General features: G+C 39.7%; 1 protein-coding gene across 1 annotated transcript; it reads right to left on the minus strand.

The window, feature by feature from the left end:
• Positions 1-2308: 2308 nt before the first annotated feature.
• canx (calnexin) lies at positions 2309-15294 on the minus strand. The gene is made up of 15 exons (XM_015373275.1): positions 15163-15294; positions 8653-8868; positions 8229-8302; positions 7879-7937; positions 7391-7532; positions 7202-7283; positions 6918-7110; positions 6635-6824; positions 5426-5539; positions 5187-5343; positions 4897-5112; positions 4162-4281; positions 3572-3692; positions 3419-3498; positions 2309-2509 (listed from the first exon to the last, which is right to left on the minus strand). Exons 2-15 carry the CDS (start codon positions 8863-8865, stop codon positions 2453-2455), a joined length of 1818 nt encoding a protein of 605 aa, XP_015228761.1. The 5' UTR covers positions 8866-8868; positions 15163-15294; the 3' UTR covers positions 2309-2452.
• Between the last annotated feature and the right edge of the window lie 6855 nt (positions 15295-22149).

The following is a 22149-nucleotide window of genomic DNA, read 5'->3' on the forward strand; positions in this document are numbered from 1 at the left end:
TCCTAACTGAAAGCTCAAAACAACCAATCAGGCTCGAGTACATTTGAGTGCCACATAATGGAGCCAATCACAGCACATCTGGGTGTGACTTTTACAAGAAATATTTTTTTAAATTGAGAAAATATTACATTTTACTACTGGTGGCTAGCTGAGTAGATGAAAGCATACATCTTAGATGTTAAAACATGAAAGAGTTCAAAAGTATAACAATATTTCTATATATTTTATTTCTGTAGTGTTTTATATGTGGACAAATCTATTCTTTTTTCATTTGTAACACAGTGAATAATGCCCAGATAAAGACACAGGATAAGTCTCATAGTGTGCATAATGTATATTATAGCTGCATTAAATTAAATGTGAACAAATGGTTAAATTATGCAGATTGTGTGTGAATCAGAAATGCCTATTAACTATCCCAAGAAAAAAACTGGAGGCTTTAAACAGTTTCCATTCAGCCTTTTTTTTTATTCATCAAAACATTTTTGCTGTGTGTCTATGCACAGCAACATCCAGCTCCATCATCACAGTGTTTCATTCAAAGATGGAGCTTTCTACAACCAGTCGGTCCAGGACCATGGGAGGAATATGACGCAGCAGATACAGTGTTAGTTTAAAGTCAGAGACCCAACCCACCCATCAGACCACGGGGGGGACGAAGACGAGGAAGCTCGGTTTGAAGCCAATCACAGGACGCAAACATTGAAGGACCAGCCGATCCCAGCAGACGTTCAGAAACAGGCTTTCAGTGAGGATTCAGACGAACCAGTAGCGATCGCAGTTTGGCTGTGAACCCTCCTCTCCACATTAAACAACCAGCAACAAAAGCAGTCTACTGAGGCGACCCCGCTCAGGATTGATCGGAGGATCAACCACTATCTGCATCATCTTGTGGAAAAAAATAATACAAATTATATCTTTAAAACAAAAACACAACTAAACAATCTAAAAACCAAACACAAGAAGATGCGAAATTAAATTAGATAATTGCTCCATGTTACCTACTGGTTAAAATGAAGGCTGAGGCTCCCAAATATTTTAATTTCTACAAAAAAACTGATAGAAAGCATCAGCAGTTCTCATAAAGCAAATTTGAAGAAAAGGTGAATGTAAGTCTGAATTTTGCAAGGAAGCACTTGGTAAAAAAAAAAAAAAAAAATTAAATGGAGGGAACTGGATGACATCTTTGAATCCAGTCCAACTCACATGAATAAAAAGACAATATTTTTCTATCCACTTATTTTTGAACATCTGATAGCATCAGCTTTACAGATAAAATGATCCACTGAGGACTACCTCACAGAACCTCACTTAGCTAATGTCAGCTGATGTGATGGTGACAGTGCGGTAGTTTACACTTCAAACTGTTTTCAGATAGATAATCAACAACTTTAGTATGGCTCTGTTTTTATTTTCAAAATGTATCAAGTTGTACAGCCACTGGACGAGAGCTAGAGGTTATGTGTAATGTAAAAATAACATTAAAAGGAAGCTCAGGACCAACTGAAGAAAAACCAGCAGCAGTTGATTTTAAGTCGTTTTAGCACCACCTCTGGTAGCTGGTGGTAACTGCAGGTAGTTTACCCCTCCTTGTTCATCCCCTGAAGACCCAATCATGTTCCTGATGGTCAGATTCTTACTGGATTTGACTTTTGCTTCAATAAGGCATTTCTTATTCCATGAAACTAAGGGATATAGAGCACAAAGAGGGTGGGGGTACTGCAAGTAGGAGGTTTATCAGGGCTTTGTGTTCACTCTTGGTCCCTTTTATTGTTTTGAAATGGGGATTAGTCTGTCACTGAGGTGCTGAAGGGAGCAAGTGCTGAATATAGAAGCAGAAACAGACAACCTGCTGCTGGAGACTCAAACTTTCAGGTGTTTCCAGAGCTTCCTGACTGTCTGTCTGACCCAGAGAGCAGAACCCACTGCAGGGTTAACAGGTAGTTACTGCTTTACAGTCAACAGGACACAAACAGACACATGAAAAAAAAGTTGGAGTGTTCCCAGTTAATTTATCCTCAAACACTATGTTCTGGGTTTATTAGGCAGCTAGCAGACTAACTCAGAACCTCTATGAGCTGCTAGTAGTTAGTTGTTTTTAAGTTAGTTATCGGTGGGCTGATTAGCAGCCAGTGTGTTTGTCCAGCAGGACGATGCTTCCTGCTAACTGATCGGTTTGCTGTTTGGTGGAGGAACGTCGACTCCACAGGTTGGAATGATGCAGGACGTTTTAATGAATCTCCGTTGATGTCTTAGAAAAACAAAAACAAGAAAAAAATATCCTTTTCAGTCCTAAACCAGATCTTGTTGGAATCATGATCATTATTCTGTCGGCTCCACTGCTTTTTCCAGATCCATTCAGGCTTTGTGGCCTCGGAGCAGAGGAGGAGGAAGATGACGTGGGGGAGGCGGGAGGAAGGCGTGGGGGGACAAGGATAAAGATTTAGAGATATCAGTCCTTTCTGACCTTCCTGCTCCTGGGAGATCTCCGCAGAATGTCATCTTCTTTCTGTATAGCACAACCAGAGAAGGCATAACATGAAGAACATGGCCAAACCTTTGATTAAAACGTAAAAAAGCAAAGTCTCACAGAAAAAGTGTTCTTTTTGCTTCAACAAAAAGAAAAGCACATGTTTAAAATGCATCTTATCCACAAAGCTAGATATGTAGCTCCTGAGGCGTCCGAGAATTTGGACAGATCCAAAAGAATCGGTCTGATCAGTTAGATGGCTTACAAGGTTACATGCAGATTTGCTCCACTTCACTACAGAGACGAGGAAAACTGAGCTGCTTTTCCAACCCACTGGGTAAAGCTACATACAGTTTTTCTGATTGACTTCACTAAAACAGTAGGGTTAACAGCAATAGCCAAAGTGAGATGCAGTACAGTCATTACACCTGAGGGAGGCACCAAACACAAGGATTTAGACACAAAAAGAAGGATCCCAACAAATATGCAGTGAATCATCTAATGATAAGGACACACACCAATATAAGACAGCCATGTCTATAATTAATCAGCAAAAACATGTAAACTTTCTTGTGATTTGTGGTTTAATTGGTACTTTTGTAAAACTCAGAAGCTAAGTAAGGTACCAGCAAATAAGCTACTGGTTAGCCTAGAGATTTTTTTCCAGATTTCTCCATCTTTAAATCATGTGCTTCCACTGGTGTTAATAAATTTGACATCTCCCATTTTAAGGGCTCCTAACTCCTTTCTGATATCCCCTATAGAATAATAACATGACATTAAGAATTAACTATTTAAACTATTATTTATTCTGATATTAAATATTTTTTCATTAGTTGCTTTTTATTTATCTTTGATTTGAAGAGTCTTGCTTTAATTTCACACATCCACTCAATTACCAGTTTGACCATTTCGGATGGAGCCTTTTTATCTACCAAACCTCCTCACCTCATCTGAGTTGGCTTCCTTCTCTCCATCCTCTCCATCCTCAGCAGCAGCCTCATCTTCATCACTTTTATCTTCTGCAGCTGAAAGAAAAAAATAAGAGTTACAGAAGGTAGCAGGTTGATCCGCTGCAGTTCATCGAGACTGCTTCCCCACCTGATTTGCTATTTTCCTCCTCAGCCTTTTCCTCTTCTTCACCTTCCTCCTCCTTCACATCAGGCTGAGGTTCGTCTGTCTTCTTGTATTCTGCTGCGGTTGCTGGAGTCTTCTTCTTATCCTGCAGAGTGGTTCAAGGAAATCAGTCAGAGAAAGGGCTAACAGGGCGGACATGAAGAACCCTTCTCCCGCTACAACAACACATCCAGCGCTAGAGCTAAAGCAGCACAGCGACGCCACATGAAGCTATTCTAACAGCAGGAGTCACCGGGTGGGAGCGTCCGGCTTCTTTCAGCTCTTCCTGTAAGTTGGTAAGACTCAGCGCACCCTGAGCCGACCCCGATGACCTCTGTGGACAATCCACCAGCAGAACATTAACCAGTAGGGATTGTCACAGAGCCCTTAGCTATCATTGTTACATTACAGGATTGAGGCTGTTTGAAGCCAGTTTATCTTCCTAATGTGCTGGTTTTAGCCTGTTTAATGTAATCTGACACATTATGGGAAATATCAAGAAGAATAAACCTGCTAAAAGGCTGGATTCATCTCTGCACGTTTGTGTTTCACTGTTAAGTCTGTGAACTGGTTACCTTTCCTGTGCAGCAGAAGACGACGATGAGGACGAGCGGCAGGGCCACAGTGAGGACGTAGACTATCCACAGCCAGGGACGCTCCTCTGCGGCGGTCAGCATCTGAGCTGCCAGACCAGGCTGTAAAGAAACCCAAATTAAACCCCATGGATGGATTTATTTTAAAACGGACATTTGCCTTTATGCAGCAACAGCGAGCCATTTACATTCAATTCAATAATGCTCTATTAGGGAATTTAAATGGCTTAGAAGAAACTGTACTTATCTACAAACAAGATGAAAAGCTTTTATTTTGGTCTGTTTCTATTCATATAAAAGGGAAACCTCACACCACACAGTATTTTATTATGATTTTATTGGAAGTTTTATGAAGATTGAATCCAGGATAATCAGAAAACTGATTAGGGGCAGCAGAAGACCTGAGAATGGGGCAGAGGTTCAGCTTTCAGCAATGTACAATGGATGGTTTAGGTCACCACTGATTCTGAAGGTGGATTGGTCTAGTCAAAGTCCTGCCATAATTCTATCCAAGAATCTGGGGGAAAAGCCTGGAGATTTTCAAAGTTGGGGGAGTAAAACCCCAGAAAACCTGCAGCCCTAAGAGATTCTGACTCATTGGGGGCTGAATGTCTGAAATTGTTTTTTGAAATTTGTTAAATTGGAGAGGAATGGAGGGACTTTAAGCAGCTCTGTTCTACCTCTGGATTTTTTTGTGTGTGGTTGACCTGAACTCACCTCAGCAGCACCCTCTGCTGCCTTCTTCAACCCCCAGCCATCAGCAGCCCAGCGGTCGGCCGTGTTGCGGTCGTTGGTGATGAAAAAGTTGTCAAAGAAAATGTCGGAGGTCATAGACCAGAGCTCCAGTCCCAGGGCGCTGAACGGCGTCATCTTGAACGGCTGCAGGTCCTCAAAGTAATCTGGGTTGGGGATCTTCCTCGGCTTCCAGATGCCCTAGAACCAGGTGTCAGATGTTGAATGTGTGGCCATAACCAGACAGAGTAGTCGTCCTCCAAGCACAGACTTACCTGGTAGTTAGGGTTGTCAATCATTGGGGGCTTCCACTTGCCCTTGTAGTTGGGGTTGTCGATCATTGGCCGTTTCCAGGGGCCGCAGCCGGGGGCGCTCTCACAGGCGGGGTTGGGGACCTGGGGAGCTTCCCATTCTCCATCCATGTCCTCATCCCTGCAGGAGAGAAATGAGCATCACAGCCGAACAGCAGAGCACATGCTGGAGGCTGGCAGTCGGTATCGCCATAGTGACTCACCAGTCATCGGGTTTGATGGCGTCGGGGTCTCCGATGTACTCGGGCTCGTCGTCCAGCCAACCATCTGGTTTGACTGCGTCTTCATCAGGAATCTGAGCGGGAGCATCTTCATCCCTGCAGAGAAAAACATCAATTAAACCATTATCAGAAATTTAGAAGGGGAATGTTTTTGGTCCTTAAAGTATTTTAAAGTATTTCCCAGAGAGGAGAGTCTTTATAGGTGTGAAAAAGACCTGTAAGACGCAGAAACTGAAACCTCAGATTATCAAGCCACGTGACCCTTAACTTAAAAAAGTTAATGCAATAATTGCATTTCTTATATACCTAATAAAATCCGGGAAAGCAGGAACCTTTGTACCGACTGTTTCTTCTACACCCATAAATTTGACACACAAGTAGCACCACAGGAGTTGGTCCACTGGCTTAAAAACCATCACAGCTGAAAGGGAATACAAGTTCTGCAGCGAGGTGTACCTAACAAATACCTAAAATTGGTATGAACATCTAAGCTTTAGTGGGCTTGCATCCGGGGATGCCATAAAAAGCAATAAATATGTGGGCATTGATGGAAGTTAAGAAGGCTCTAGGACCAGAAACAGGGATCATTTATGAGAGTTACTGGCTTAATGAGAAATAGTAGCCTCAGTGAGCTAAATGTTTTTGTTTCTACTAAATGCTGCACATTGAGCAGCAATTGTTAAGCCTCTAAAGGAAATGCTGAGCTAAACTGTCATAGCTCTAAGTATTAAAAATAAAACTATCTTCTGTTAACAGGCAATATTGTTTGACTTGACTATATATTCATACAAAATTTGGTGGAAGGAATCATGGTGTAACTAATGATTATATACTGATCACATTTTATAGAAGTTGTTTTTCCACAGATATCGTATAAAATATGGCTTTCTTTAAAAAAAGTAAGGACTGAAAATGTGTTGTTGTACATGTATAATTCGAAGGGAAAAGGGTCTGAACCAAAGAGGGGGTTTATTTTGTCCCTTATATGGTTTTCAGTTAAGATATAATTATTGTGGAGTAATTAATAAAAATCTGAATCCAGTACAACTACTTCTCTTAACCTTCTTAGTTTTAATGACCCTTAAAAAAAGGTTAACCACATTTACTGAAGTTAATCTAATAATTTTAACCCAACCCAGAGCGGGATAACCACAGTAACCATTAGAGAAGAAGAAAACAGTGGGTTCTGACCAGTCTTCAGGTTTTACGGCGTCGGGGTCCTGGATCTTTGGCCTCTCGTCCCAGTCCTCCGGTTTGTGGTCGTTGGGGTCCTCAATCTCAGCGGGGGGGTTCACAGCAGGCGTCACGTCCGTCAGCAGATTGCCGCTGTTCACCACCGTCTGATCCACCAGAACTTCAAAGCTGTTGTCGCTGTTCACCACTTTGGGGCATCAGGAATGACAGGAAAGTTATAGATTCGTTCTTGTGTGTGTTTTTGATGGTGGGGGAGGTTTGTGTGTGTGTGTGGCCTTACCCAAAGTGTACAGGTGAGTCTTTTTGTCTGTGAAGTAGGACCGCAGGTCAGCGTCTGGTTTCTTGGCATGCTTCTCTTCGTATTCGCCGGTTTTGGGATTTTTGTGCCTGAAGATGAAGTGCAGCTTATAATCTTCTCCACATTTGTCTGGTCCAAACATGATAGTGTACGGAGTCTTATCCACAAACTGATCCTGCAGGAAAGCAGCAGTTTAATCAAACCAAAACTGGTTTTGTCATTTCTTCCCGGGTGTTGGTAAATTAACCTAAAGTTGGTGTACTGACCAGGTCCAGATCAGGAGTCTCACTCAGCAGCTTGACGTAGGCGCCACCGCAGTCGATCCCAGACTGGAAGTTCACTTCATACCTGATCAAACAGAGCAAAACCTCAGGATTTGGTTGAGATATACAGATAAGCCACCAACTAATACATCAGGAGGAAGCTGCAGAACTTTGGTTCAGATAGGCTCTTACTGGATGATGAGGGGCATGGCGTCGAAGGCGAAAGGTCGCAGCAGATGTGCAGAGATGGCGTGATGTTTGGCTCGGGACTTCAGGACCAGACCTTTATCACCTGGGAGCTTACTGTCCTTCATCTCTTCTACTGCCCATTTACCTGTTCATACAACATCATCAACATCATCATCAAGAAATCTACCAGAGGTTGAAACATCCACATGTCTGTAAATTACTTTGACAGGAATGAAATTTGATCCAATAGCAGCTGAGGTTCAGAAAAACACAACACGTTTTATACACAAAACTTAGACCAGTTTAGTGTAAACGTAGAATTTAACTAAACTAAAGAGAAAACTAAGTTTCAAAAGCAAAGTTTCATAAAATAAAAACGGACGAAAGCCAAACTAGAGACAAATCATTGACCTTCAGTTAGACTTCAGATAGTTTAAGCTAATCAGAGGAAAAAAATCCAACAAGTCCTGAAGAAATGTATCAACACCTACCATCATATTTTGCTATTTCTTCATCTGCATCATCCTTCTTGGCCTTGGACAGAACCCACCTGAAACCAACCAGCAGACCTAATCAGTGAGAGCTGTAGTGTGGATCAGAGCCAGATTAGAATCATCCTGCTTCTACGCCACCTTCTCCACACCAAGATACATTCAAATGGTTCTCTTAGCTAAAACATGCTAGCAGAACCAAAACTCATCAGGATCAGTTCTGCTCTAAAGCTGATCTCCAAGGTCCAAACTGGCTCAGATCAGACCCACCAATCCGAACCATGTTGAATGTTTTAAGTCTGTCCAGAACCAACTACATTAAATAATCTCAGGTGTGTGTCTGTCCTCACCCGTCCAGGGTCCCCCGGTCAAAGGACTCTGCGAAGAAGTGTTCCCCCATTGGTTCTGGAGCCCTGTAGGTCACCTGAACAAAGAAAGGAATCACCTGTTCATTAGAGTGCTGAAAAAAAAAGAAAAAAAACATTCAGCTACAGCTGATGAACAATTGTCAGAATGACATTCAGGTCTGATGCAGAGTGAACATATCAGCGCAGGTCAGTGGATCAGTAGGTCACTTTAGGTTCTGTTATCAGACTGAATGGACTGGTTAATGTGTGACAGCTGCTTCCAGGGAAGTTCTCCCAACAAAGCGCTGATAAAAGCACTTCTTATTCCTACAGATAACAGGATTATAACCACATCCCTGAAAACATCCTGAAAGAGATCCTGATAGAAGCTAAAGTCTGTCCAATCAGCAGCCAGCAGGCGGCTCACCTTTGGTGCAGCAGTTTTTGTTGCAGGCGGGGTTTCATCCTGTTCGTCTCCCTCTAGCTCCTCCTCATCGTCCTCGGTTCCAGCCAACCCCAGATCCAGGTCGTCCTCTACGTCCACGTCCTCATCCAGATCCTGGGCCTGACAGACAGGGACCAGGCTGAGGCAGAGGAGGCCTGCCGCCAGAAGAACGAACAACAGGACCTTCTGATGCATAGTCTGCCAAGACAGAAGATTGAACTGGGCTCAGAAATACACAAAAAACATACCACACAACCAGGCTGCGGGTCCATCACCACGGAGACCAACCTGCACCCATAGGACAGATCACCTGAGCTCTTTTAGCCTTAATGAGATTACACCCAATGGGATTACTGCAGCGGCCCATAGATGATTTACTGCAGCACACAGCAGGCTAAAGAGGCTCATATTTACCCACTCATCAACTGCCACCTGTGTTTACAGCCATTTAACAGCATCTGTATCTGCAGTGTGTATTTTTTTTATATAACCTGCAGAAATCCTCTCAGGGGCTTTTTAACAATAATAACAAGAGCTGAGAGCGAATCTGTGTCAACTGTTTAATATTTTGATGTTAATGCATGACCCTAGAGCTGTATAGATCCCATTTCTGAAGATAACCCGATTACCTCTTCTGTTTATTGTACTAGTGAATATGTTCATTCAGGTCCCAGCACCTCTCAAGACTGCAGCCTGGTTGATCCGAATCAGGCAGTCAGGGTAACAGCAGTTAAGAGTCATTTTTACCCATTCCCACACAGTGGATCCCGACAAGGCGATATCAACACTGGATCTCAATTATGGACTCTGACATGCAGAAAGTCTGGGCCATCATTGTAGGCAGGCCTGTTCACTGAATAAAACAGGAACGTCTGTAGAGAGCCTGGGGGTCCAAATCTGACTTGTTTTCTTTTATAGAGGGATGGTATTATAGTTACTGATCAGATAATTTCCTCCTCCATAGACAGCTGATTCTCTGACTCAGGACCAGAGACTTTTTGGAAAGCCCATTCAACAATATCAATGATCCCACGATGCGCTGCAGAACATAGATCCTCTTAATAACTTAAAACTAAGAGTGAATTAAATATCTGCTGGATGACCTGTTTAATGTGACATGGTAAATACACCCGTCAGGATCTGGTTCTAGCAGCAGCACTGATGCCCTTTAGGTAGAAAAGCCTTAAACTCCTCAGCTTATAGTTCTATACTGAACTGAACAGGTGGAAAACAAACTCCCCTCAGGCTGGAAGAGGAAGAATCCACACATGAACATAATTTCTACATAAACAGCTGAAGTTCTTTTAAAGAAAAGTAGCATCACGTTTTCACATCAGTGAAAAAGTTTCAGTCGATCCAAGAAACCGGAACTGAGGCCTGCATGCCTTCATTAATAAACCTTGATTCTTTGCCATCCAGAAAACATGCTGAACCAGGCATATTAGCAGCCATACCTGATTTTCCTGCAGCTCACTAATAAGATTCGAGCCGCCTTCTGATTGGCTGATAAAACAGCCGTCTAATCCTGATCAGTGGAGTGAAACCAGCTGAAGTTGCTGTTATCTACCCAGACTGACGGCACCGTTGGAGCCTGGAGTTCACTGTTAATCAGATATTAGAGCCAGATCAGCCTGCAGGACATCTGTTGCTCCTCACATCACTGTCTAACTGGAGCCTAAATGGTTTCTAACTGGGTTTATGTGGAAGTTTATCTCATCACAGGATCAGTAACAGTGGAGGGCCACTGTCCAGACCAGAAACGGAACAGGAGGTTCACCACATTTTCTGCTGATGGTTCATAAACAAGTCTTGAGGATTAGTTCATAGGCAGTTAAATGAGACACCCCACCAGTTAACTTCTCACCCAGCAAGTAAGACAGGTTACTGTTTAAACTGAAGTCAACGGCATCATAGTTTCCTTCCCGAGATCTGTTACAATGCTACTTTACTGGAATAACTTAATATCAGATGGATCTTCTACTTTACTTCCACTTAGACAGAGCTCAGAAATGACATTACCCACTGGGTCACAAACGGGGACAGAGCAACAATGAGCCAAATTCTGACAAATCTATTGACAGGCTGCAATAATACTTTTACAGCTTTGATATGCATTACAGTCTATTATATTTTATATATATATTAGGGTTGTCAAAAGTATCGAAACTCAAAAAAGTATTGACACTGAAACGTTGTATTCGGATACAACACTCATTTTCAAAAGTATTGATACAGAGCTACCACCAGTGGCACCTAAGCAGTCATTCATCTAAAGTGCAGAATAGAGGAAAATGCACTTTCAGAACACTGTGTGATTGAATAATTCTGTGCACTTTTCAGTTTCAGACTTTTTTTTGTAACAGGTGCAGCTGCTGAGAATTACTTTTGTTTCTTAACCGGTTTGGCTAGTGTCATTGTTATGTGTGCAAAGCATAGCCAAGGAAGGAACACTTAATTTTAATTTTATAAGTTTTTTATCAAGCTTGCTTAATATTGTGCACAGCATACAACCTTTATTGTGTTTATTTATTGCATTTTATTTATTAATGAAAATATTTCTGTAGAATTTTGGAGTCTGTTTTTATCCTGGTGGCATCGAAAATGGTATCGAGTATCGAATATTTTCCTTAGTATCGGTATCGAGTTGAAAAATTTAGTATCGTGACAACCCTAATATATATATATATATATATATATATATATATATATATTAGGGTTGTCACCATTCAGCTCTAGTTTCTAACCAACTCCCATTTAAGGTCACAAAGTCCTCTGCAGATAAAAAGGACAGGATATGTTTAAACATCAACCATGGGGAGCTGTTAACCTGTCAGCTCATCTTCCGTGCAGTTCCAATGAGCAGCAGACAGGCAAAAAAAGAACCACGTCACTTTGGCATGGAGATAGTCTGGGTTTATTTTTTTTCAGATGCATCAGGAATCAAATTCCCTCCATTTAATAGAAAAGGGGACAATTATACCAACCAGCAGCCATCAGAGCCACAACAGTTTCACTAAAGTGTTTCGTGATCAAACAAGCAGCAGATCTGAGAAATGCAGCAAAGCTAGAGAAGCTTCTGTTGCAGGTCCAACTGGAAATTTTCAGGAACAAAAAAAACCAATAGGACCAAAGACAGGACCCGGACAACTAACAGAACCAAAACAACAGAACAGGGAATGCCTTCATTACCACTTCCAGAAAAAAACAAAAAGTTAAAGACGGTCAAATGATATCAATTGATTGAATGATATTGATTTTCTCTCAAAATGAAGTGTGGATTTCCCTTTCCTGTTTGCAGCTTCCAATAACGGAAATTTTGTCAAAATAAATCAATTAATTTTAAAAAGTTAAATAGAACTTTTGTTTTATTCTGATGTAATAAGCTTGACCAGTCAGCTGGAAAAAGGTTGATGACAGATGATAACATCTGAGGATATAAAAGGGCCTGATTATCATCACCCTCCTGTTAGACCCATTACATTTTAGACTAGATTAAAAGATACCTTTAAAAGGGGGAGAATAGAAAAAACAGTGAGGAAACTTTTCTGTGGGACATCTAACAGGTGAAAGAAAATTCAGGTCAATTGAAAACCAAGTATGAACAGGTAGCTGGTATACAGTTTTAAACCACTAAGGGCCCTGGTGTGTAGCCATCAGCTCCTTCAGCTCATCTGCAGCTACAGTATAGCAACCCTCCCCCCCCCCAGGGCATCCCTATATAGCTGCTTGTTCTGCAGGTATACTTCAGCTGCTACAGGAAGAAGGTCGCCCTGTGTACAGGACGTGCTTTCAGGCAATACTTCTAATATGTTAGCACATCTGCTACCCATCACTATAACTGATCAATTCAAGGTGATGTTCATGTCAACCTCAAATGAACAAGCTAGCATTAGTAGTAGCATTAGTAGTGAGACAAACACTACCAACATGTTAATGAAGCAGAGAGACTGCTGATCACGTTGGTTGCCGGATGGTTCATAGGGATGTTCCAATACAACTTTTTTCATTTCCAATACGATATCAATACTGCAGTAAGTGCAGTGTGATACTAATGAAGTCCATGCAACTAATTGCATTTGCAATAGTATCACAACTAAATAAAAAGCTATTTTCAAATCACAGAGGCACTTTTTTTTTTTTTTGGTAATATTATATTTACCAAGATTAAGTAGCTAAAACTTCCCAGTCTTTTAGGTGGCTGTAAAGACCGACGTACACTGTGCGATTTTCAGGGCGATTTTCCAGTCGTGCGAGAATCTTTAAATCGGGCCGACTTTGAGCCTGATCGTGCGTCATGAGTCGTCTAGTGTACAGGGGGTTACGAGCGGTGATCAGCCTCTCACGACCACCTCCTGATCAGGAATCGTGAGGTCGGGAGAATATCAAACATTTTAGATTTTCTCCCGAATGTCGTGGGCAAATGGCTCAGGGGGCATACGCAAAGAAGGATTCTTCTTTTTCTTCTTCCTCTCAATAAAACACAGCAGCGTTGCAGGGATGCAATGAGTGAAATGCAGTTCTGTCAGTAAAATTGACAGACCTTAGTAGCCACGTTTGCTCAGCCATTTCTTTTTTTCCAAATACGTCGTTGCCTTTTCTTTTTAGGATTTTCAGCACAAAATTGCACAAATTGCCAAGGCAGCGCGGTACACTATAGTGAGGTTAATATCTCTCTTCTATTTGTTTGGCTTCAGGATAGAGAGCTACAGAGCAGCTCCATCTCACTGCGGCAGCTGAGTCCGACGTGGATTTTAGTCATACAATGTGAGCAGGTAGATCGCATCAGAGCATCGGGCCGAACATAGATCGTGAGCTGTGAGCAGTAGCTGCGTGCAACGACAAAAATAAATAAACATAAATCGCACAGTGTACGCCCGGCTTAATGCACTTAAAGTGGCTTTGCAACCACATAGAAGGGAAGAGAGAGATGCAGCTAGAATGCAGATTCAAGCATGCAAGTAGAACTTAGCACTTTTTCCACAAAGGGTTACAGTTACGTCCTGCAACAATAGACTCTGGTCTTTAAGATCATGAAAAAATTAACTGATCAAATACAATATATTCCGATATTGGACCGATTTCTGATAGCAATATCGGATCATCCCTTTGTGTATTTGTTTAGTGTTTAGTGAAAGGCCAGAGTATCGAACCGCTGCAGCTTTGCACTTTGTCTCCTCTTGTGAATTATATTTAACATGTACATAAAAAAACAATAAAATGACCAAGTATACACTGCTTTGTCTTAACCTGTACACATGTACCATAAGAGAAACCATAATTTCTGCCAGCCATATTTCAGAATAAAGCAATTTATGGCTACCCTCATTCCTCCATGATTGGCTCAGGAACCAGGAAGTAAACACAAGCTACACACTAGTTTCAGAATGTAACTGTAGCGGGACTTAAACATTGCTGATTGAGAGGACCGATTGATTATAAGAAATGTAATTTCCATCCAGGAGAAAAATCAGAATATTTTGGTTAATTTCACAGTAAATGTCTCATTTACTGCTCTTTTAAGGTTATAACATCAGAATATCATATGAGACAATGCCTAATTCAAAAAGAACAATTGGGAAGTGCAATTTACTGCAAGGGAACTACAGCAGGCGTGGCTTTCTCCACTCTGGCATCTGATTGGTCAGACAGTACTCTAGCAGTGGGAGACACCCTAGGTGTAGGGAGACAGAAATGCCTACGACTGAATGAAGAAAGTGTTCAAATGCAAACTTTTCACAAAATTATGGTTTTGATAAGATTAATGTGATAAGGAGGTCCTTAAATATTTGGGTTTGTATACATTTTCACTAATCAGGATTGTTTTATTAGCAATGTAAAAATGATGGCTCTGGATTTCTTTGAGAAATTCTGTCTACATTTAAAATGAAAATATTCTGTTTTAGACCTAAAATTGGGTATTTGTTTTGTATTCTGACAAACGCATTGTTAAACAAATGCTACTTCTTTAGCATTTTATGGAAACATCTTAACATATTAATGTTTGGTGACGTTATTTCAGGTAACACGTTTTTCCCGTTTTCAATATAAACTCACGATCATAAATCACTTCATATTAAGCGCTTTAACATTACTTTAGTTGCATTAATTTAAACTCGAGCTCTTCTGTCATGCCATTTTTAAGTCTTTTTAGTTTTTCTTATTGAACCACTGGAGGCCTTTTTATGAATGTGTATCTAGGAGGAAAACACGTCTTTAAAAACCACACCCGACGACGGTCTCGTTTTAATACATATAACGGCTGCCTTCTGAGTGTAATTCTGAGCTAATCGGCTGCCCATGTTCACCTGCGGTTAATTAGCCCCAGCTAGCTGACCGCTCACACACAATTCCCAGTTTAACCACCGGAACAACCCACCACCAGTAACCAACTCCAATCCTATGTATTGATTATAAAAATGTTCCCACCGGGAAACACTGATTTTCATGTAAAGTTTACAGTAAAAACGTCAATTAATCCCTTTCTTTACTCACCTACAGCTCCGCGATGTGACCGCCTGGGAACTACTGAGGAGGGTCACGTGGGGGAATCTCAGCGAAATCGCCGCCTTCCATCGACGATGATTGGCCAACAAGACCCAGGGTCGGACGTTTCCTGTCAAATGTCAGTTGCCTATTGGCTGCAGAGAAATCTCTGTCGGACAGCCTGTCTTGAAGCTGAACCTCGTGGACGGCGATGATTGGCGCACCTGCCACAGGAAATGAACGCTGATTGGCTATAGTAAGCCTTTCGAAAGCAGAGTAATGGCGTTGGTTGAGGCTGAGAGTGAAACTAATTTTATAACAAATATCAGTAACTGAAAATGAATATTTCGGTTTGTTTATAAATACAGGAAGTCCGTAAGCTATACAAAGTGGTTTATATAGCAGTCTATATTGTATCCTATATCCTCAGTAGGTTTGCTACATATTTTGATAAAATCTAATGAGGAAAAAGAAACTACTTATGATTACATTTTTTTTATAATTATTGAACTGAATTGAGGGTAAAATAGACATTTATCCTTTCATATATTAAAAAAAAACTGATGAGAAAATTTTTTGTTATAATTCATACTCCACATTCTATAAAGCAGGCACCCCACTATAAAACCAGTATACTTTTTTATACTATCTGGTACTGTAGGAAGAAGCTTCAGCATGGTAAACTGAGCAAAGGATGGGTCAGCATACATTATCCTGAAATACAGTCACAGTGGCCTAACTAACAACTTGGAGCACATTTAATCATATTACATTTTATGAAGTACCATGGGAAATGAGTGGTAAGAATGTGTTTGGACAGTTTGTGACCAGGCAGGGAAAATGACTGTTTTCAAAATAATAAATATGTAAAACATAAAAAGTCCCTTCATTCTCATTCATACTCAATAGTAACACTGCTGTCATAGATTTTTGGGGCTTATTATAAACAGTATTATCTCATCTTTTTTCAGCCTATCCCACCTCATGCAGGAACATAACACTAGTTGAAAATCTGAGCCTGACACATATCTGTGTAACTGTCAATCCATGGTTCTGTTCTGTACTGAATTTTGAATCCCTGCAGTCTTCACAGGCAGGAAATGTCATCCGCGGAAAAGGGGTAAAGCTCATGCAGAGTATTGTCAGGAAAAATTCAAATATTGGGATCCATCTGATCCATTCAACAAAGCAATAGTCTAATTGAGGTTGTTCTGTCAAACTTAGAACAGCAGCAGTCTTTAAAAAAAAACAACAGAAGCAATGCCCACATAGAAAATTAGAGTTATCAATGCTTTAGGCTACCATAACAATCGTAAAATGCTTAAACCAGCCAGAAAACCACTGAAATTTTTCAAATAAGGTCATCATTTCAAAAAAGTGTTCAAAAAATGATAAACTGGGCCAAAAAACAGAGATCAACAAACTGATCTAACAAACAGGACATGAGGGAAACTTAAATAGTGGCTGATCAGACCACTGTTGACACACAAGGGGGATAACTGACTAACAAACTAATAAACTTGATTAAACAGATAAATACTGGCCAGAAACTAAATACACTACAATTTTAAATGTAACTAATTAACAACATTATCCAAACAAAGAATATTTAAAGAAATGATAAACAAATTTCCCTTCCCATTACAAATGGTTTGACCCGCTGATTAGCCCGCAACAACCAATTGAGGAAAGCTGGAGCTCATTGCAGCCCTCCACCAGCAGATCCAAAGGAAACTGGCAACTTAAAGAAAAAAGAAATTAATCAATTACATCTTGACAAAAAAAACAACCTGACAAATAAAGTTAACTAAATGTTGGCACTGCAAAAAGCTAACTTAAAGTCACGCTAATGAAAATATATGAAATGTGCAACTCATTTTGAAAATGAAAAAATGTAAATGTTAACACACAGCTTCAGAGTGTGACAGCAGGCTGTCACGTGGACTATATAATAATTGATATGTAGGCTGATAAAAAAAAAAAATACCATAACATGCAGATAATGTAACAGAATCACATACAAACTCATTGATAGATTTAATCACTTAATTGAGACTTAATTAGATAAGAATATCAGAACAATCCAGACTTGATCTTGGTTTTGTTCTGGTATCTGTTTGGGATCATCACTGATCTGATCATTGTTTGGAACGCCCACCTTGGCACAAGTCTTATTCTTCTGACTGTACGATCATGAAGTTGAAGGATTTGGAATTAATCCTCATTGATTATTCCATCCAAATTCAGAAATGAACCAAAACATAGAATTTGAATTTTCACTGCCACAAACTAGCGAAGCAAATAGGCAATGAAAGCATGAATGTACATGGAAGACTTGGAAGAAAACTAAAAATATACAAAAAATCACCAAAAAACAGATTCATAAAAGGAATTCAGTGCAGTTTGTTAAAAAGAAAAACAGATCCCAATGTAAACATCATCTTACTAGAGAGCTGTAGTATTCTAAGTTTCCAAACCTTATTTTGTCTCCTCCAAGGATACTTCTTGTCAGACTTTTTCAAATGTTCTGATGATTTATCTCTACAAGAAGGAAAAGAGAGTCCTGACTCTCTTTTGACTCTGAGTCCTGACTCTGGGAGCAGCTGTGTCAAAATCCAAGCCAAGGAAGTAGAATCATTCTCCAGAAGCATTGCATACATCAAATACACTAGTGAAGGTGCAATAAGCTTCCTGTTGCAAATGGAAGGAGACTGAACCTGCAAGATTGAGGTTTATTGGAAACCAACCCAAACAGGCCACTACCTTCTGTTTACCTCTTATCACCCACAAGAACAAAATATATCATCATAACTTTACGCCACAATGGCAGAAGGACATAAAAAAATAGTAATAATCAAAAAACTCTACATTCCTTTATGTCGACTCTGCCTTTCTAAGAATGATGAGGAAACCTAGAAAACACCACACAAGAGAGAGAATAAACATGTTTTTATTTAGAGTGAGCCAAATAAAACTCTGTTGGAAGGTGTTTGAGATCTGAACGTCCAAGAAAGAGACCAGTGGCGGCTAGAGAAAATGTTACACAGGAGGGCAAAGGAGGCGCAAAAGGTCTATACTGTAGCTATAGCTATAGCTGGACCTCTACTTTGAAATATGTAAGAAAAATCTAAATAAGTCACCAAAACATACCAAAATATTTAAAAACTATTTATTCAGTCATTTTCTTTACTCAGAAACAAAGAGATTTATTTAGTTAAAGGCCGACTGATTAAAGCAAACATGACACAAAAAGCTGAAGGAATTTTTTGAGAACCATTAAAAAAAAGGACAAATTTAAGTCGTCACTTCTTTGAGAGCTTGAGGAAACAATTGTTGGGCTGGATTTCAAAATGCCACAAAGAGAACCTAATCTATTGCTGTGACCCGCTGCTTGTCAAATGATCATCTGCCATGGTTGAATACAGGTGATAATAAATTAAATACACACCATCCATCCATTTTCCATCACGCTTATCCCTGCTGGGGTCATGAGGGGTCTCCAGCTGTCAATGGGCAAAAGGCGGGCTACATCCTGAGCAGGCCCCCAGTCCATAGCAGGGGAACACAGAGACAAACAACAATTTACACACACTTGAGGAGATTTTAGAGAAACCAATTAACCTAACATTAATGTTTTTAGACTTTGGGAGGAAGCCAGAGTACCCAGAGAGAACCCACGCAACAGGGAAAACATGCAAACCCAATGCAGAAAGACCCTGGGCCAGGAGTCAAACCTGCAACCTTCTTGCTGCAAGGTGGCAACGCTATCCACTGTTCAACCAGCCCTAAAATGCATTATATACACATTTATGTATTATTTTGTAAATTAATGCTTAATAGGAAGGCTGTAAGAGCCTTTTAGACAAAGAAATGACTAGCGAAAAATCTTGAAAATGAGAAAAAAAAAAGAATCTGCTTCATTCTAATGATCATTATGATAACATTTCATATTTTGATGTTTACTTTCTGTGATTTTTTTTTTTTTTTTGTATTTGAATTATGTCTGTAAATATCTTAAGAGCTGAACATATAATTTAGTTTTTTTCATGTAAAAAGGGGACAGATGCAAGTTTCTTCATCTTTCTGGTCCTTTTTGATCATGATTTCTCTTAGTTATTATATTAACTATTAACATTTATTTATTCATTGAATTCATTAAAATAAAATAAAAAACATAAACTGTAGATGCAGTTCTTGGCACTTTCCTGATCCTTAAGTAAAAGCTGAGCTGCAACCATCATCATGTGATCTCCAGCATGTGATCCACTGCTGATGGGACCCACTATCCAGAAAGCTCATTCAACCCTTTTTATTACCTGTGGTGGAGCGGTTTAAAGGTTTCTGGCCAGCACCTCTTGTTATCTTAGTTTTTTCATTGTTTTGATCAATGCTAGAGAAGTGAATAAAAGCTTTAAATATTCAAGAAAACTTCTTCACTTCTCTTGACTTGGCTTTCAGCCATTTGTTCCACAATCAATCCACAATCAAGTAGACTTTGGAATATCTATTAAACCTTCTCTTTTTACAGATGATTTTAAAATCAACTGTTTAGCTCATGTTTTTTTTAATCAAAAATCAATCAGTCTATAACTTGAAAACCCCAAAAGACCCCGAGAGCGTCAAATATTTGAAGGGTTGTGAAAATTAAAATGTATTTCAATATCTAACCTCATGAGGTCGCTGTTGTCCCAGTTGTTAACATTTCTAGATGAATCTATAGCTTATTGTGCTGGTGAAGAATCTCAGTCATCCAGGTCATAGTTATTAAAAAAAAGTTGAAAAACAATCCACTGGACTTTTTTTTTTTCAAGTTAGAAGAGGTTTCTCTTAACATCCAGGAAGCTTTTTCAATTCAAAATGTCAGAGTTAGCATTGGGTTTGAGGCTTTATAGAGTGGCCAGTTAACATTCTTAAACAGAGACTAGTTCATCCTAAAGACAAAACCCCCAGACCAAATATGAGCGGAGTGGTGTATGCAGTTCAATGCAGGGAGAAATGCTCTGATCTTTATACTTGAGAAACCAAATAACCTCTCCACAGATGCATGGATCAACAAAGAAGAGCGACCTCCTCCGGACAAGACTCGACTTATGCACAAAGGACATTCTTTTGAGGACCAGAATATTCCTATTTTGGACAAAGAAGACAGGTAGTTTGAAAAGGGTGTGAAGGAAGCCATCCATGTTAAGAGAGAAAACAACCTTAAACAGAGGGAGATGACTTCCCACTATCATCGCAACCCCCACCACCATATAGGGGAACAGAACATCTCGTCTGTCCAGCCAGGCCAACAATTCCCCCTAACGACCCTCTTTCAGAGGCATTGACCAGTATTGGGTATTGCAGGCTAACAAAATAACCCAAAGGACCCCCCATTCCTATGAGATGGACTCATTATTCAGGTTCAAATTGCATGATTTCTAAGCCAAAACAAGGCATTGTTTTGGCCCACTATATAAAGCCTAAGAAAGGATATGTCAGTCTGACCCATCAAACTCATGACTAGCTTCTACAGCTACCCTGGTGTCTGATTAGATTTTCTCACTGAGAAAAACAATTGTTTAATGTTTTGTTTTAACTTTCAAGTTCAATTCAAAATGTCCTTGAAAATTTGTTGTTATTCATTAACAGCATATTGGGAGAATCTCGCCAGGCTCTATGTCCATAGCTTGGTCTTTAAAAAGTGCATGAGAAAACATTTTTGTTTTTTCATGAGAAAACATGAAGTGGTATAAGTCTGTGGGCGGAGCTAACATTGATTCTGTTAAAATCTGTGGCAGCTTCCACCATGCTACACCACAGCAAGCTCTCTTGTTAACCCATGATATTGTTCAAACCAAACTGGGGATGTAAATGCCGTAAATAAAATGCAACATGTTTCTCTGCCTTTTTCAGCGATACTATTGACTTTAGAGTTAAAAAAACAAAAAACATGAAGAAATTGTTCTTTCTTACTCAATAGGAATCAGCCAATCACACATCTAAGTCCCTCCACTGAGTTTAATGGGTGAAGTTGAACAGTTTAAATTATTTCCCTAATGAGTTATTTATTTAATGCGCTAATTCCATAAAAAAAAAAGAAGGCGGAATTAAATAATGAAATGTACATTGAAATAATTAAATAAAAAACATTTAATCATAATTTAAGTTTTATATTATGGCACATTTAATAATTTCATTTTCCATCCATCTTCTCCTGCTCCATCTGTCAGGGTCCCAGTGGGGCAGGTGCCCATGTCAGGCAGTCTATGGGTAAAAGGCGGGGTGCACCCAGGAATGGTTGCCAGTCCATCACAGGGCAACACAGAGACATACAAATGCACACTCACACCAAAGGACAATTTAGAAACTCCAGTTAACAATGTGTTAAATAAATAGTACATTTTAATATTTATTGGTATTATCTACTGGTATATTTATGTATTCCGTTATTTAATTGTATGTTTATTTGTAATACATTTACACCTATTTATTTAATGGTATATAACGGAGGTCTTCAACCAGAGGCGTAGCCAGGACATTTAAATAAGGGCGGCCAGGCAATAACTAATGTACACTGAGGGATGGCCGAAAGTGGATAGGCACCAGAACCTCATGGTCAATCTACACTGTTCCAACAGGAAAATTAACGAGCAAAACATCCATATTTTCTAAATAAAGAAAAAATATAATTTGCCACAGCCTTTGCTAAAAAGTAGACACACATATCTAAACATCCGCGCTTTTTAAATAAAAGGTATAGTGGATAAAATTCTTTCAGTTTTGAGTTCTGGGGCATAAATCTTTTCCATCGTCATTACTTACCTACTTGTATCAGTAAACATTCTGCATAAAATTGATATTTACAAGCACTAATATCTACCGGTACATAAATTCATTATTTGATAAGTTTTGGTTAAATTTTCGCTTCAAATTTCACTGAAGACTTCCAGATGACTTGCAGAGACACCTTTTTTTCTCTTTACCTCATATAAAAAAAAATCTAGTTCTGAAAAG

The sequence above is a fragment of the Cyprinodon variegatus genome, unplaced genomic scaffold (genome assembly GCF_000732505.1).
Source record: "Cyprinodon variegatus isolate N-32 unplaced genomic scaffold, C_variegatus-1.0 Scaffold84, whole genome shotgun sequence".
Taxonomy (NCBI): Eukaryota; Metazoa; Chordata; class Actinopteri; order Cyprinodontiformes; family Cyprinodontidae; genus Cyprinodon; species Cyprinodon variegatus.